The sequence below is a fragment of the Musa acuminata genome, chromosome BXJ3-3, assembly GCF_036884655.1.
Source record: "Musa acuminata AAA Group cultivar baxijiao chromosome BXJ3-3, Cavendish_Baxijiao_AAA, whole genome shotgun sequence".
NCBI classification, from domain to species: domain Eukaryota; kingdom Viridiplantae; phylum Streptophyta; class Magnoliopsida; order Zingiberales; family Musaceae; genus Musa; species Musa acuminata.
In genome coordinates, this window is record NC_088351.1 from 32,528,064 (window position 1) to 32,542,285 (window position 14,222).

Consider the following 14,222-nt stretch of genomic DNA (forward strand, 5'->3'; position numbering starts at 1 on the left):
TCACCAAACCGCCGTCGCTCGCCTCGTCTTCTCTTGTGCCTACTTTTGTTGAAGGCCCGCAGCAAAAACCGACCACTGCGGTGTCCGAAAACCCTACTGCTTCTCCACCTCACTCCCTTGCCGATGGCCCGTAGGCGGAGCGAGATCGACGGTTGCGACGGCATTCCTGACGAGGTATCTCGAAGCGATTTCCCTGAAGATTTCGTTTTCGGCGTCGCCACCTCCGCTTACCAGGTAATTTCAACTAAATCTCCCTAGTTCTCGGAGCCATTTTTGCGAACCCCTTTTCGTTGCAATCTTCTCCCCTTCGTTCCAGGCTCCGGCCGTTTTGGATCTCACAACGATAAAAAAAGAATGAAACTCTTTTTCGATCAAATAATAGGAGATACAAGAAAAATTCCTTAGAGATTAACTTATTTGGAATATGACCTTGTAATCATCTAAGGAAACTGGAATGCAGGATTCTAAAAAAATTGGGGTCCAGGTTTCTAGAAAAAGAGAAAACAAAGAGAAAAAAAAGAAAAAAAATTGGGCTCCAGGTTTCTAAAAAAAGAGAAAAAAAAGAAAAAAAAATTGAGATTTTGGTTCATGTAGGATTCACTCATATCTCTATTTACTTAGCCATCTAATCGGCAATAGTTAAGGCATAGGTTTTTCAGTTTTGGATATCGAATCTATATTGATACATGACCAGGCCTTGTCCCTTCTGACACATTGAGATATTGATACATCACAACATATTGCGGTACACGGAGGAAAGATGGAGGAGTCAGTGAAAACAAGGATGAGGAGAGGATTACCAGCATGTGGCGAGTGGCATGCGGTGGGAGGTGGTGTACATCATGCATTCTTAGTTTGCGAGAGGCATGGGGGAGGGATCACGAGAGACACGGGGGAGTGGTGTGGGTTTTAGCTTTTAGGGTTGAGGATAGAGAAAGAAAATGAAAATTGGTCTTGCTGCCCAGTTCAAGCCCATTACCAGGCCTAGGCAAAATGGTAAAGCCTAATTCAATGGGATTATCAGGCAGTAAGACTTGTGTCACACATGGACTACCCAAAATTGTGCCATCTATGTGCCGGTTAATCCCCAGACCAGTAAATACTGAATGTACATACCAGTCTGGACAAAATTACATTCCTTGGTTAGGGCAGTTAGTATTATGTGCTTTGGCCTATGATAAATAACACATTTAGCATATCAATCATAGTACCTTTTTGAAGTTATAACGCCATCATAATTTCATAATTATCTATTCTTTTCATTTTTTGCAGGTTGAAGGAGCAAGAAGAGAGGATGGAAAAGGTGATAGTATTTGGGATATTTTCTCAGAAGAAAAAGGTTTGGTCTTTTCTCATGTCTTTTTCACTTCTTCCAGTTTGTCTTATCCACCTGATTTGTTGTTTATATCACTAGGGAATATAAAGGATGGGAGCAATGGAGAAATTGCAGTAAATCAGTACCATCGCTATAAGGTCAGTCACTTTTTCTTTTTTTGACTCCCTGATAAGCTTATTAGTTGATTTTCTGTGATACTCCTGGATTGCACAATCATCTAAGCTGATAAAATCTTATTCAATGGTATACTGTCATGTTGGACCAACTTGTATGTATCTGATCAGCATATGTTAGTTATTCATGGTGTAATCTTCATGTTGAACCTCACTTGAAGTGGTATGAAATGAGTGGTATGTATTGGTCTACGAACCGGTACATGGACCACCTGCATTTCGGGCGGTCCGGTTTGGTTCCACCCATTAGAAGAAGAAAAAAATACTATTAAACAACTGCTGTTTTGGGGCTTGTGAACACGAGCCCTCTTCACTGTGCATGTAGAGCCTAGGTCGTTTGTTGTCGGTCATTGCCATACACCTTCTCTTCCTATTTTGCTCTTCCCCCTCCTCTTCCTGTACCACTATGTCCTATTTATTAGTTTTACTTTCTTTAATTCCATTTTTTTGTATTTTTTCCTGATGCTATTTTATATTTTAGTCCAATTATTATTACTTTTTAAATTCTGTACCTGTCCATTACCTTTGCTGTCTCATTTCAGATCCATAAATTTGACTTTATCTTTTTGTTATTGGAGTAAGCGGTGGTGAACTTGGCTTGGGATGAATCATATGATGAAAGTCACGGAGTAAGAAGACAAACTAGAAAGTATTAAAGACATTATATGATTCAACAGTATGTCTAAATCCATGAAACACCTCATAAGGAAGTTCTAGTACTATTGTGTGGAATCCTCAAAGTTGCTTGAAGAAAAACTCAAAATAACTCTACAGTAAAGAAAGGCTTGAGGCCAGGGATCAATGGTGGATATGCTGTTTAGTGTTTAGTTATTCAAGTTCACTATGCTTTCTGTTATTATCTGCACTATTTTGTTGGTGCTCAGGAAGATGTGGAGCTTATGGCCAAGTTAGGTTTTGGTGCTTATCGATTTTCCATATCTTGGTCTCGTATATTCCCTGGTATGTTTCTTTCCATTGCTGTTACTTTAAGCTTGAAATTATAGTTTGCTTAGAATTCTGGTAATTCTTAAAATGATTGGTGGATTTGTCTAGGGTTTTGAATACCGGTCTATATCGGCGTACCGAGCTCTGTTCGGTATGGTACGTACCCGTATGTATCGTCAGTATGCTAGGGCGTGTTGACGATATACCCTAAAATCTTGAAAATATCTCCACCTACCACGCTAGGGCATACCGACCGGTATATCTCGGTAACAGTCAAAATTCGGGACGGTATCGGTTGGTATGCCTCGATACCTGTCAAAACACTAGTTCGCCCAGTAGAGGATGGTCTACGTACTGGTATCCCCTTAGATCGATGCGTACCGCCTATACTAGATGGTACACATCAAAATTGAGAACCCTAGAATTGTCAATTACATAGTGGAGTTTTATAAAAAGGCTGGATTTTGGTTTGTGGATACTTAGGCTCTTGGACATAGAAAGATATTTTAGTTACTAGATTGCAGAAGGCATTGCAAGATTTTATTTTTTCGTGTAATATTGTATGAAACATATATGTGAATATATTGCTATGAACATTCATGTGCGATTGTATATGATATCTAGTTATAGCATGATGCAAATTCATGCTACAGCTTACTAATTCGTTGAAAGAAGTAGAGATGAACATTTTCGTTAGATCAAGTAGGCAAGCCTCTTATTAAATTGGCTGAACACATTTTATGGTGGATAATGTTGCTACATGAATACTTTTTCTGTCATGAAGATCCACCATGGCATAGAATTTTAGAAGTGGGAGCTTACATGTTCATTCAGCGAAAATTAATGCATATAATACCTTGACAGAAGATTTAAACTGACTATTTGTGTCATGGTATACACATATTAATGGTTTAAGTGAGGCAAAAATGATCTGGATAATATCATAATGTGCAGCATCCAACGTGTATAGAATTTATTGAGATAGAAGTTTTGTGACTTGAAGAATAGGAGGCTGAGATCTCCGAATTCTAGAGGAAAATGCCAAGTGAAATTATGAAACTTTGCTCAAGGATTCAGCCTGTTGCTTTGCTTACCAGATAGGAAAAATAACTTCTGTAACATTCAATTTAGTGAAAACATTTTTGTACAGTATTTTGCTACAGCATATTACATTTCGATCATCTGCTGGTGATTCAGGTTACAACTTGCAATTGACTTTGTTTGTGTCATGTTGGCAGATGGATTAGGAACTAAGATCAGCGAGAATGGGGTTGCTTATTATAACAATTTGATCAATTTCCTACTAGAAAAAGGTTGCCAATCACCCATTTGATCTTTCAAATACCCATAAGAACTTGCACTTACATATTCTTAACTGCAGGTATACAGCCTTATGTGACACTATATCATTGGGATCTTCCATATTTTCTTCATGAGTCCATAGGAGGATGGCTATCAGAGAAGATTGTGTAAGTAGAAAATTTCAAACCGTTAAGTGACTACAGTAGAGATATATTTCCTAGCATCATTAAGTTCCTTGTTTTCCTACTATACAAATTTATTTCCTTAAAACTGTATTTTTCTTGCTTCAAGCAAGCTCATTCTATAGATGGAAAAATGTATGAGCATATTTAGTATGTTCATGTAATCCTGGTAAGTGTTTATTCATGTTTATATAAATAATTTGCTGCAAAAATTATGTTTTGTCCTTCAACATTGTAATGATGTGTGACCTTGAAGCAGAAAATATTGGAGTTATTGAGTTAAACTAGAAGATCCTTTTAACCATGTCTTTGCTCATAATTTTTGTCAAACTACTAAGCAGCCAATCACAAGCTTAGTAATGTTTCTGACCAAAACAGGCAACTTGGTAAAGCATTGTGATATTTGGTGCTTTGATTAAATCTGTTGTCCTTTTGTTTGGTTTGGGTCTTCCAATTATATACCCAATAAGAAAGGATATGCTAAAAAAAATACTACTAACCTTTGCTAAATTGGGGGTGTTGCGAAACTTTTGATTTGGAGACAAAGCTTGATCTTTTGAAAGTTATGCATGTTCTGTGGAACTTAGTGAGCATTTCTTTAACCTTTTGCAACATCCAAGGTCACAAATGCATTCCTTGGGCCATTGAAACACATAACTTTACATTCTAAGTTTGGAAAGTATAAGATTGTCTGCATAAACAATTTAGTGGAAGGTGATGTGAGCTGCTGTTACTTTTCTTGACTTTCTTGTTTCATCCATGTTCCATTTACCAACTACTTCAAACATATTTCCTATCTTCAAAACATTTTTTGAATTGTTAATTCTTATTGATGGATGAAAAATCAGCTTTGTCCTCTGGCTCACAGAATTAGCAATTTTGTTTTGGCTTATTTGTATTAGTGTGTTCAATTAGCTAATCCTTTAAGGATAAACAAACTTTACATAGGAATGGTTAGGTGGTTGTTCTGTGTTCAACCCTATTGCATTATAATTTCGACCACTTGATATAGTTTCTCACTTTCTCTATCCTTTTTTCTCTTTACGAAGAAACTGAAGCTAGAAGTTCTTGTTTTGATAACCTATTCTTGTTTTGATAACCTACTTTTACACCTATCATCTATTGTTTTCCTTTTTTGGCTTTAGTTCATCCATCAGACTACTGGTTGAAAATCTTGCTTCCTAGAAAACAAAAGACGAGCTAAAATATACTAAAAATTCAACAATCTTCCATCATCTTGTTCATGCATTTTATGGATAAAGACCCAATACCATTATTATATAACACCTTGATAGATGTCACAGATTCTACATGAAAATTTTGGTTAATATTTGCAACCACAGAATTAGCAAATTCCTTAACCCAGTTCCTGTTAAAACTAACAGTGTTCATAGTATGATATCTAGTATTTACTAATCTAAGCAATTAATATGATTGAAACTTTAGTTATGGATCCTGAAAACACTAAGATGACCTTTCTAACTTGATATTATATCAAACTGGACAGACACTATTTTTCATTATATGCCGAAGCTTGTTTTACAAAGTTTGGAGACAGAGTGAAGCACTGGATTACAATCAATGAACCTCTTCAAACAGCTGTAAATGGATATGGTTGTGGAATCTTTGCTCCTGGAAGACGTGAAAATTCATCTGTGGAACCTTATCTGGCTGCTCACCACCAAATTTTGGCTCATGCAGCTGCTGTTTCTGTTTATAGGAAGAAATTTAAGGTGCCATCTCTGATTAGTTTATCAGCTTTTCCCAGTTAACTCTTTTTTACCTTTCTTGGTTTTTAAACACTTAAAATGGTTTATCTGCCGATGTAACTTTTTTTCAGCTACTAATTCTAAAGCAATTGAAGCACATTCAGATTCTTTTTCTTACCATCCAAGGCACAATTTCACCACATAGAATATTGCTAATGAGTTGAATTTTTACATCAAAGAATGCCTCCTAACCAAACATTCTGGATATAATATCAATCCTTGATGGTAGAAAAAAGTCAAACTAGTTGAATTCTCTGTTGAGTATAGTAGTATTTGCTTGCTCCAGGCTGAACAAGGTGGTGAAATAGGCATTGCAGTTGATTGTGAATGGGCAGAAGCATATTCTGATAAGTTGGAAGATAAAATTGCTGCTGATAGGCGGTTGGATTTCCAACTTGGATGGTAAATTTTCTTTAGTTTCTGTTTGGTATTGGTCTTTCCATATTTCATGCTGAAGCTTCTTTTTATGCATTACATGCTGGTGTTTGTTGCTGAATATAAATAAGTCTAACTTAGACTAATAGCCATCAAAAATATTTTTATTGTTTTTAATAAAGATAAACAATAAAAATAGGTTTGGATTTTATTTTAACTATTGATATTGCCATCAACAGAGCTCACTGGAAGAAAAAGAGCCCATGTAATCATCTTTAAATGAGTGGGACCTTATTGCTCTTGTTATTCTGGATTATAATAAGCATCTGAGAGCAAGTTTTTCCTGTCTAGTGACAACTTTTTTACTTTATCCAAATTTCTAAATGTCTGAATTAAGGACATTTCTTTTGTAATATGATAGAAGAGCATACATATACATCTTCCTTGTAGAATATATAAACAAATGTCTATTTCTTCTACAACTGCTGAGAACTGAGAGGCAAGTGCTTCCTGTTCTATTAAAGGGGAATTTAAGCAGGACAAAAAGAATTGTTTCAGCATATGATCACTTCTCTCGTATACAATCACATATCAATTTGTTCATTTTTAAGAAATATATCATTTTGTTTCTTGAAAATTACAATATATTGGTAATATGTTATATATTGGTCTTGAAAGAGTATCTCTTTTTTAGGACAGTCTTGAAATAGAATGTCAAGATGTTGGTTTCAATGTTTGCTTCTTAAGGTCAATAGATTCTTCGCCAACACCCATACATAGCTTTATCAAATTCAATGCAGTTGTACATATGTCAGTTTATGATATTTTCAACTTGGCATTTGCGTATAGAGAAAATTTGAAGATCATAGTTTGTGTTAGTAGTTTTATGCTTTAACTGTTTACAAGGTTGATGTCTATTAATGTTCAAGTCTAGTGCTACTAGGCAGAAAGCTAATACTGAGAGGAACCACCAAGTCTATTTCAGTATCTCATTACCACCTCATACATGGATTGATGCTCTGTGATACATGGATCTTTGCTGCAAGCTTGGGTCTTCATCAGGATCACCCTTTGTAACCCAAGTGTTCATCATAGATGGGCAGCTTAAGTGCTAGGCTGTCATCCTCCGTTTGCGCTTTCTGTTATGGTTTTAGGGCTTTCTAGGCATCCAACTTTGCTTTGAAATGTCAATTATAGTGGCATTATGATGGCACTCCATGCAACAGTGCTGTAAATGACAACCGCATTATCATACCATATAGGATCCTTATTGCTTTGATGTCACTTCCTACCAAGGTCTGCCACTTTGAACACCAATGTTGTACTGGTCACTAGGCGGACTGGTACAGCCATACTGGTGTATGAGTGTTGGTACACCAGTATGTATCAGATTTTGAGAAAACATTAAATTATTGTTAGAAATCCAAAAAAACCCAGTTTTAACCTAATTTCTCTAATTTTCTGGGTATAGACAATCAAATTCGGCTTCTTTTTTTTGACAAATCAGATATAGAGTAATGAAAGTCTCTCATCTAATGAGGCAATGCAAATTGAGACATTTTTTGGTAAAAAATTGAGCCTTGCTCTTGCTATTGCTCTGTTAGCAGATTTAACAATGATATTGCAAAAACTTTCATGTTGAGCTCACAAGAGACCTTTCTGAATGAATCAGAATAGACAAGTATAAACAATATATATCTATAGAATACTAAATGAGATGTAAAACAAAGACAGAGTTGTCAAACAAATAGGAGTGTTGAAATTAAGGTTGTCAAACTCGCTTTTCTACCTAGGTTCATAAAAGGGTCACAAATTCAGATCATAGGACTGGATCATAAGATCATAAGATCCTACGATGTATTAAAAAAATAATTTTAAGATACATACATATGCTTATAGAAATTTATAAATATTGGAAATTGAGCCTGAATCTGTATAAGATCGGACCTGGGTAAGTGCAGATCTAGGCAAGATATGCATATAGCTAGGCCAGATCTGCATGGATCGATCTTAAATATACCAATATTTAGGCACATTCTTGAGGGTATAGGATGAATCCACAGGGATATAATCTAGGTCCCCTCAGATCTATGCCATATCAAATGACAATAATTAACAGAAATGGTCAAACATTGAGTAGGACACCTGTTTTTGAATTGAACCAAGCAAAATACCCTAGTCTGCTTCCCGGTCCTTTGTTGGAATGTTATATGCCGGGGCTGTACTCCCGGTATACGCAACCTAAACAAACTTAAAGAATAGTTTTGACTTGGTTTACCAGTATTCTTCTGTCAGATGAATATCAGGCATTTTTCTAACATTTAGAAGATATATATGTTCATTGGCACCTTTAGATTCCTAAAAGTTGGAAAATTTCTTCTCCGAAGAAAAGGAATGTTGAAAGATGCATTGGATTTCAGTTTTGTTTATAAGCAGAAAAGTGACTTTCACTAGATTTGATTAGGATTATTCTCAGGATAACTCAGTGCTTTATCGAAACTTTTTTAAGATGATCCATGGGGTTGACTGATTAGGTTTGTGTTAACAACATTGACTTACCAGCTAGTCAAATCAGGTTTGAATGAAGCATATATTTCTTTATTATTAAAGTTCACCCTGACCCAAAGTTTCCTTTGCTAAAACATAAAGCAAAACTTAAGTTTAAAGTTTAAGCCTATCAATGCAACCTGGTCCATATAATGTAAAACCAAAAGATTCCTTCTTTTTCTCTTATCCAAAAGATGTTTTGTGAAACGTTTCAAAGCCCTTCCCAACTGCAGCAGATATGGAAAATATTTGATTTAAGGGTAAACTTGGGGCATCTGAGCTAGATGGGAATAATTCCACTAATAGAAACATGAATTCCACAATTCATTGGTAACCTTAACTCAAATGCTTTGAGGGTATAGATCAATGCATAGTGCAATCTTTCTCAATTGAGATCCCAGGAATTTTTTCTTCTTAAATTTGTTCGTTATTTTTTCTGCCCTCATTTTTGAAAAGCCCAAAACTCTCGTATAAGGTTCCATTCTTCCCTATATTTGCCAATGTATTGCACTGTGGCTAAAAATTCATAAAAAGAATACTTGAAAAGAACATTGTTCTTATTTCTTTGCATATGCCCTTAATCGAGTGAACTTCCTGATTGTAATAACTTTAAATCTTTTGATCATGTAATGATTGTTTACTGGATGAAAAAATCTTTCAAAATATATTGGTTTCAGTCATCTGGTCCACATACTGGTTGGTCATCAAACCAATAAACATCAGTTTATATCAACTGGTACAACCAAAACTTTAAAACCTTGATTACTTAGTTGCTAAGAAGCACGGACATGGACACAATATGACACGGACATGGCGACATGTCATTTAAAAAAAAATAGGATAAGGACATGGCGAGGACACGTGTATTTTTTAACATATATATAATATTCGATTAACATGAGTTTTATAGTATTTATACTTTAATTTTATAGACTCAACAATGTGAACAAATAAATATCATCATACAAGTTCACAATTTCTATCATTGGAAGCCTAGAATCCCTTATTGTCGTTGGTATTCTAATCCTGTTGTATGATTCGCGTTTTGCTATCAGTGATAGAGGGTCATGATTTAACGTTGACGATCTCCAGGTTCAATAAGAAATCTCCAAACTCCCAAGATTTCATTCCTCTACTCCCACATGAGCTCTGGACCACCATTCTTGGTGGTGCTCTAGGCTATTAGGCTATAGATATATACATATTCGTACTATAATTTCTCTTGAGGTTTTGTACTACTAAGTCACTTGTTGTGTTGTTCTTGGTATGCAAATAACATCTAGTATACATAAAATACTGCTATTCCCATCTTTTCTAGAGACCAATGTAGCAAATCGATGAATTCTCACGCTTCACATCTTGCTCTCTCATGCTTGACATCCTGCTCTTTCCTCGAATTGCGACATGGGAAGAAGCGAGAAATGTTAATACGCTGATCATTGCTTGAACCCACCACTCGCCTTGAGCCATCAGTTGGGCCCCACGTGGGCCTTCGTCCGTTGAACTAATATGTCTTCGACCCCTCACTGTTTACGAATAAAATAAAAATACTTACCTAGGCAATGTGACTCCACTAGACCTAGTGTCGATGCACTTGTTTTCTCCATCGCTCTAAAAGGGACATGGGCCCTGCATAAAGCTACTGCCTCGATACCATTGGCCCATGGGCGCGACACGTGAGAAAGGACGCGGAAGTGGTGAGGAAGGACATGGGGATGCGGGAGAGAGAGTTATTTTGACATGGGTACACGTGTCCAAAAATTAAAATAAATAAATAAATAATAGACATGTGTCGGACACTTGTGCAGTTGTAGGCAACATATCCATGTCTGACACGGATACGCCCACCAAATTGATGTGTCCGTACTTCTTAGCTTGGTTGTTACTTGAGCATTCTTGTATTCATTCAAGTTCCAATGTTCTCAACTAATTGTACTAAGAGCTATGGAATTATTTTATTAGGGTTATATGCATCAATAAAATCCTATTGTTATCTAGAAATTGACTTGCACCTTCATCATATTCTTTCATTTTAGATTTAAGATAATTTTTTTTCTTTCTTAATTAATCAAGTAGGTTAATTTAAAACCTTCTAGAGAGCATTTAACAGGAAGATGCATTTGCATTGCTTGTTGAACTATTGTTATTGATTTTATGACTCTATTCAGAGTAGATATGTTTCTACAAAGAATGTAAAATTTGGAAAATTAAAAAAATTTGATCTTTGTTTACACATAAGCTGTTCTTTTTAGTCGATATTCTTTTTCGTTGAGAGAGAAAGGATACACCTTTTATCATTCCCAAAAATAGATTTAAATAGTCATTTTCTTGATCGCTAACTTTTAGAGAGAATAACAAAATTTACATATTATTTTTTTAATATTTTTTTAACCTCTGATCCAAAATCTTCTTGAAGGTTTTTGGATCCAATATATTATGGAGACTACCCCTTGGTTATGCGTGAGAGGCTAGGAGATCGGCTTCCCAAATTTTCAGAGGCAGAAAAGGAGTTACTGCAGAATGCAATTGACTTCGTTGGTCTGAACCATTATACAACCAGATTCATTGCTCATGTAGAAAACCCAGGAGATATCCATTTCTATCAAGTACAACAAATGGAGAGGATAGGTATCTTTATCAAGATTTTAATGAGTTCTCTCATTATGTTGTTTAAATTGGAAGATGTTTTTTGTTCCAGGAGATACTGTGATACATAATATTTTTTATACAAAAGCAATTATTCATTAATGCAGCATTTTAAAAATATTACAAAATTATACTGTGATACATAGATCTCATTCTTTTCATTTATTACATGGACACTTAAGGATGGACTAGTCCATTCATCATATATTAACTAATCGGTTTCGGTAGAATATTTTAGTTCCATGAGCACTGTAATAGTAGTACATCTGCTGTAAGTGCATCTTATATCTATTGTCATTTTTCCTAAAGCAGAACCAATAGACTCATACAATTTTATGGTCTTTTGATCAGAAACAATTGACATCATGAATTCATGATAAATTTAGCACTATGAAGTTGTGGTCAAGTTTAAGATTTAGGAAAATATTAGATTGAATTGAAAGGAAGAAAGAATGAAAGATTGAGCTATGGAAACTCCAGCTTCTAATAACATTTGTTCCTTGTAATGGATCTGGGATTATTTCTCCCTTTAATTTTGGTTTCTGCTCCAACTACTGCTATATATGGGGCAAAAATTTGATTGACATGGGTATTTGCTAAGTTGTTAGGTTTGAGTTTATCATTATGACCACAAGGTGCATACTAAGTTGCTAATCAGTGTCATCGGAGGTACATGAGCTCAAATTACACAAAGGCATAGATTTTGAGCCTCTCCCCATTTGAAACTCTCTCACTAAGATGTGGAAAATCCAGGTCCCTACATGACATGCATCTTCAATGTTTCAAATTTCTTATTAACCATGTTGGTATTTCTAAACACTTCCATCACTGCTGATTATCCTTTTTGTGTGGTTTAGATTCTTGCATTACAAATGTTGTTATGCCCATTTCTAAACTCTCTCACTAGAAGCAGTATTCATTATTCTGATAGCTTACCAGTACGCGGACTAGGGTAAACCGGGCAGTTTCTTTATTCTCCAATTTTTCATGTTTTTTTGAAAGCGGTATGTATGCATTGCTGTACAAACACTCGATACACCACCGATATGGTATGGGTCCGAGCCCTAACTGATGTAGTATCATCAAACAAAATTGTGAAACTTGGTTATGCCACATGATCCATTTATGTACATAATTTTGTTATTTATATATATTTTTAAGGAAAATAAAATATTATAAAATAGCCAGTAGCTGCAAAAGTGTTGGGCATAGAGCCCCAGTCAAAACTCCCACCTCAGGGCTGAACCAAACCCTAGACTCTTCCTCAGTTAGCCAATCTGTGTGCTCCACAGTTCAGGTTACAACTCGTGTAAAATAAACTACAATGTTTATGCTCTAGTATTTTTCAATTTGTAATATCTATAATTCAAGCTAATAGACAAAAGTTAAACTTATTGCTTACTTGGATATCAATTTGTGGTATATGTATCTTGTTCTTGATATGTTTCATCTTCATCTCATCCATCTTGCTCAAGCCTTAAGACAGTATTAACTAGAACGCTGACCAGCACAAGCTGACATGGTCAGCACAAGCAATCTTTGGTTTGAAGTTTGTCAAATTAGTTTTCCTGTTTGGCAACTTAAAGATGCAACTTGAGATCATGAGGTCAGTTAGGTTGGGCTATGTTCAATATATAAATGTCAAGTTTGACAAGTCATTGACAGGTTGGTCTTATCAAACGAATATGATCTTTTAATGCTAAATGATAGAAGGGCAGTAGAAAGATGAGTTGCTTTTGAGAAACAGAAAAGAAAAGAAGATAATATTCATATCTTATTTTTCTGAAAAATATAATTTACTTGCTTCAATTATTTGGTACGAAACCCTTGCTTATGAATAAATTCAGCTGGCTGCTCATCTTTTCAAATCACATAATCCTTGGATTTCTTTGCAAAGTTAGCTAACCAGTTGTCCTATTCTCCTCTATGTACATGTGAGCTTTTATCTTCAACAAAACATCCAAATATCTCGATATCTTTGCTAAGAGCCCAAGGTGGCGTTATCTTCTTGTTTGATAATTGACTAGTACTTTGCATCTTATAAAATTTCAGTTCTTTGTATCCTCACTGCATTGCATGCAAGGACTGCCTGTTTCATCCGAATTGGTATGAAACAAGCGATATGTACCTGACTAGGCATGAATCGGTACGCAGGCCGCCCTCATTTCGGCAGTCCGCTCTGACCCATTAATACACATCCACTCTAACCCTCTTCACCCGAATGCAAGCGTGTCCCACCATTATCACATGCAAGGTTCGCCATACCGATGTGTACCGCCCGGTACGGGCGGTACGTACCGGTCCGAGAGGCGACCGGTACGCGGACCGCCCTCTACCGGGCGGTACACCAAAAAAAGCCTGTATCGGGCGGTAACGGTCGAAATTTCGACCGTTACCGCCCGGTACCATTCGGTAACGGTCGATTTCGATCGTTACCGCCCGATACCACTCGGTAACGGTCGAAATCGACCGGTACCACACTGTAGCAGTGCTACAGTGCTCCAACGGTCAGATTGACCGTTGGAGCCATTTCTCCTCCTATTTAAACTGATCTTCTCTCCCCTATTTCATTATACACTCTTAAACTCTCTCTCAAACATTTCTTTTCTCTCATAAACTCTATAAAACAACGATTTGTGAATTCAATCGAGGTAAATTTGGGAAGATTAAGAGGAAGAACTTTCTAATCAAGAGGTATGAGTCAAACTACTCGAGGAACTACCGATACCCAACGGTCACACTCGTCCGCCCAACGTGCAAAGGCAAAGGGGAAGGCAATAGCATCAGTTGCATCGTTGGAAAGAATCGAGTCGGGCGACGAGACACCTTCACAATCACATTCTCTTTCTCGTTCGGTCCAGAGACATGACAGCAACACGGACAACAGTGCCTCTGTTGAATCTCGGATTTTGATGATGAAGTCAATTGTCATTTGTTATCTAATCTA

The 14,222-nt window shown here is 36.2% G+C and overlaps 1 protein-coding gene across 9 annotated transcripts in view; it reads left to right on the plus strand.

The window, feature by feature from the left end:
* The window catches only part of LOC135633972 (beta-glucosidase 4-like), a 25,411-nt gene continuing 11,189 nt past the window's right edge, over window positions 1–14,222 (plus strand). For 8 of the 9 annotated variants that reach the window (XR_010495194.1, XR_010495195.1, XR_010495198.1 and 5 more), the window contains exons 1-9: window positions 3–234; window positions 1,273–1,339; window positions 1,415–1,473; window positions 2,394–2,469; window positions 3,693–3,767; window positions 3,836–3,923; window positions 5,446–5,671; window positions 5,994–6,109; window positions 11,046–11,257. Coding sequence is in view for 3 of the 9 variants with exons in the window: in XM_065144042.1 (XP_065000114.1) it covers window positions 124–234; window positions 1,273–1,339; window positions 1,415–1,473; window positions 2,394–2,469; window positions 3,693–3,767; window positions 3,836–3,923; window positions 5,446–5,671; window positions 5,994–6,109; window positions 11,046–11,257 (1,030 nt within the window). In the remaining 6 variants the exon portion in view is untranslated. Of the gene's footprint in view, window positions 235–1,272; window positions 1,340–1,414; window positions 1,474–2,393; window positions 2,470–3,692; window positions 3,768–3,835; window positions 3,924–5,445; window positions 5,672–5,993; window positions 6,110–11,045; window positions 11,258–14,222 lie in introns of all 9 variants that reach the window. The other variant, XM_065144043.1, reaches the window with a different exon arrangement.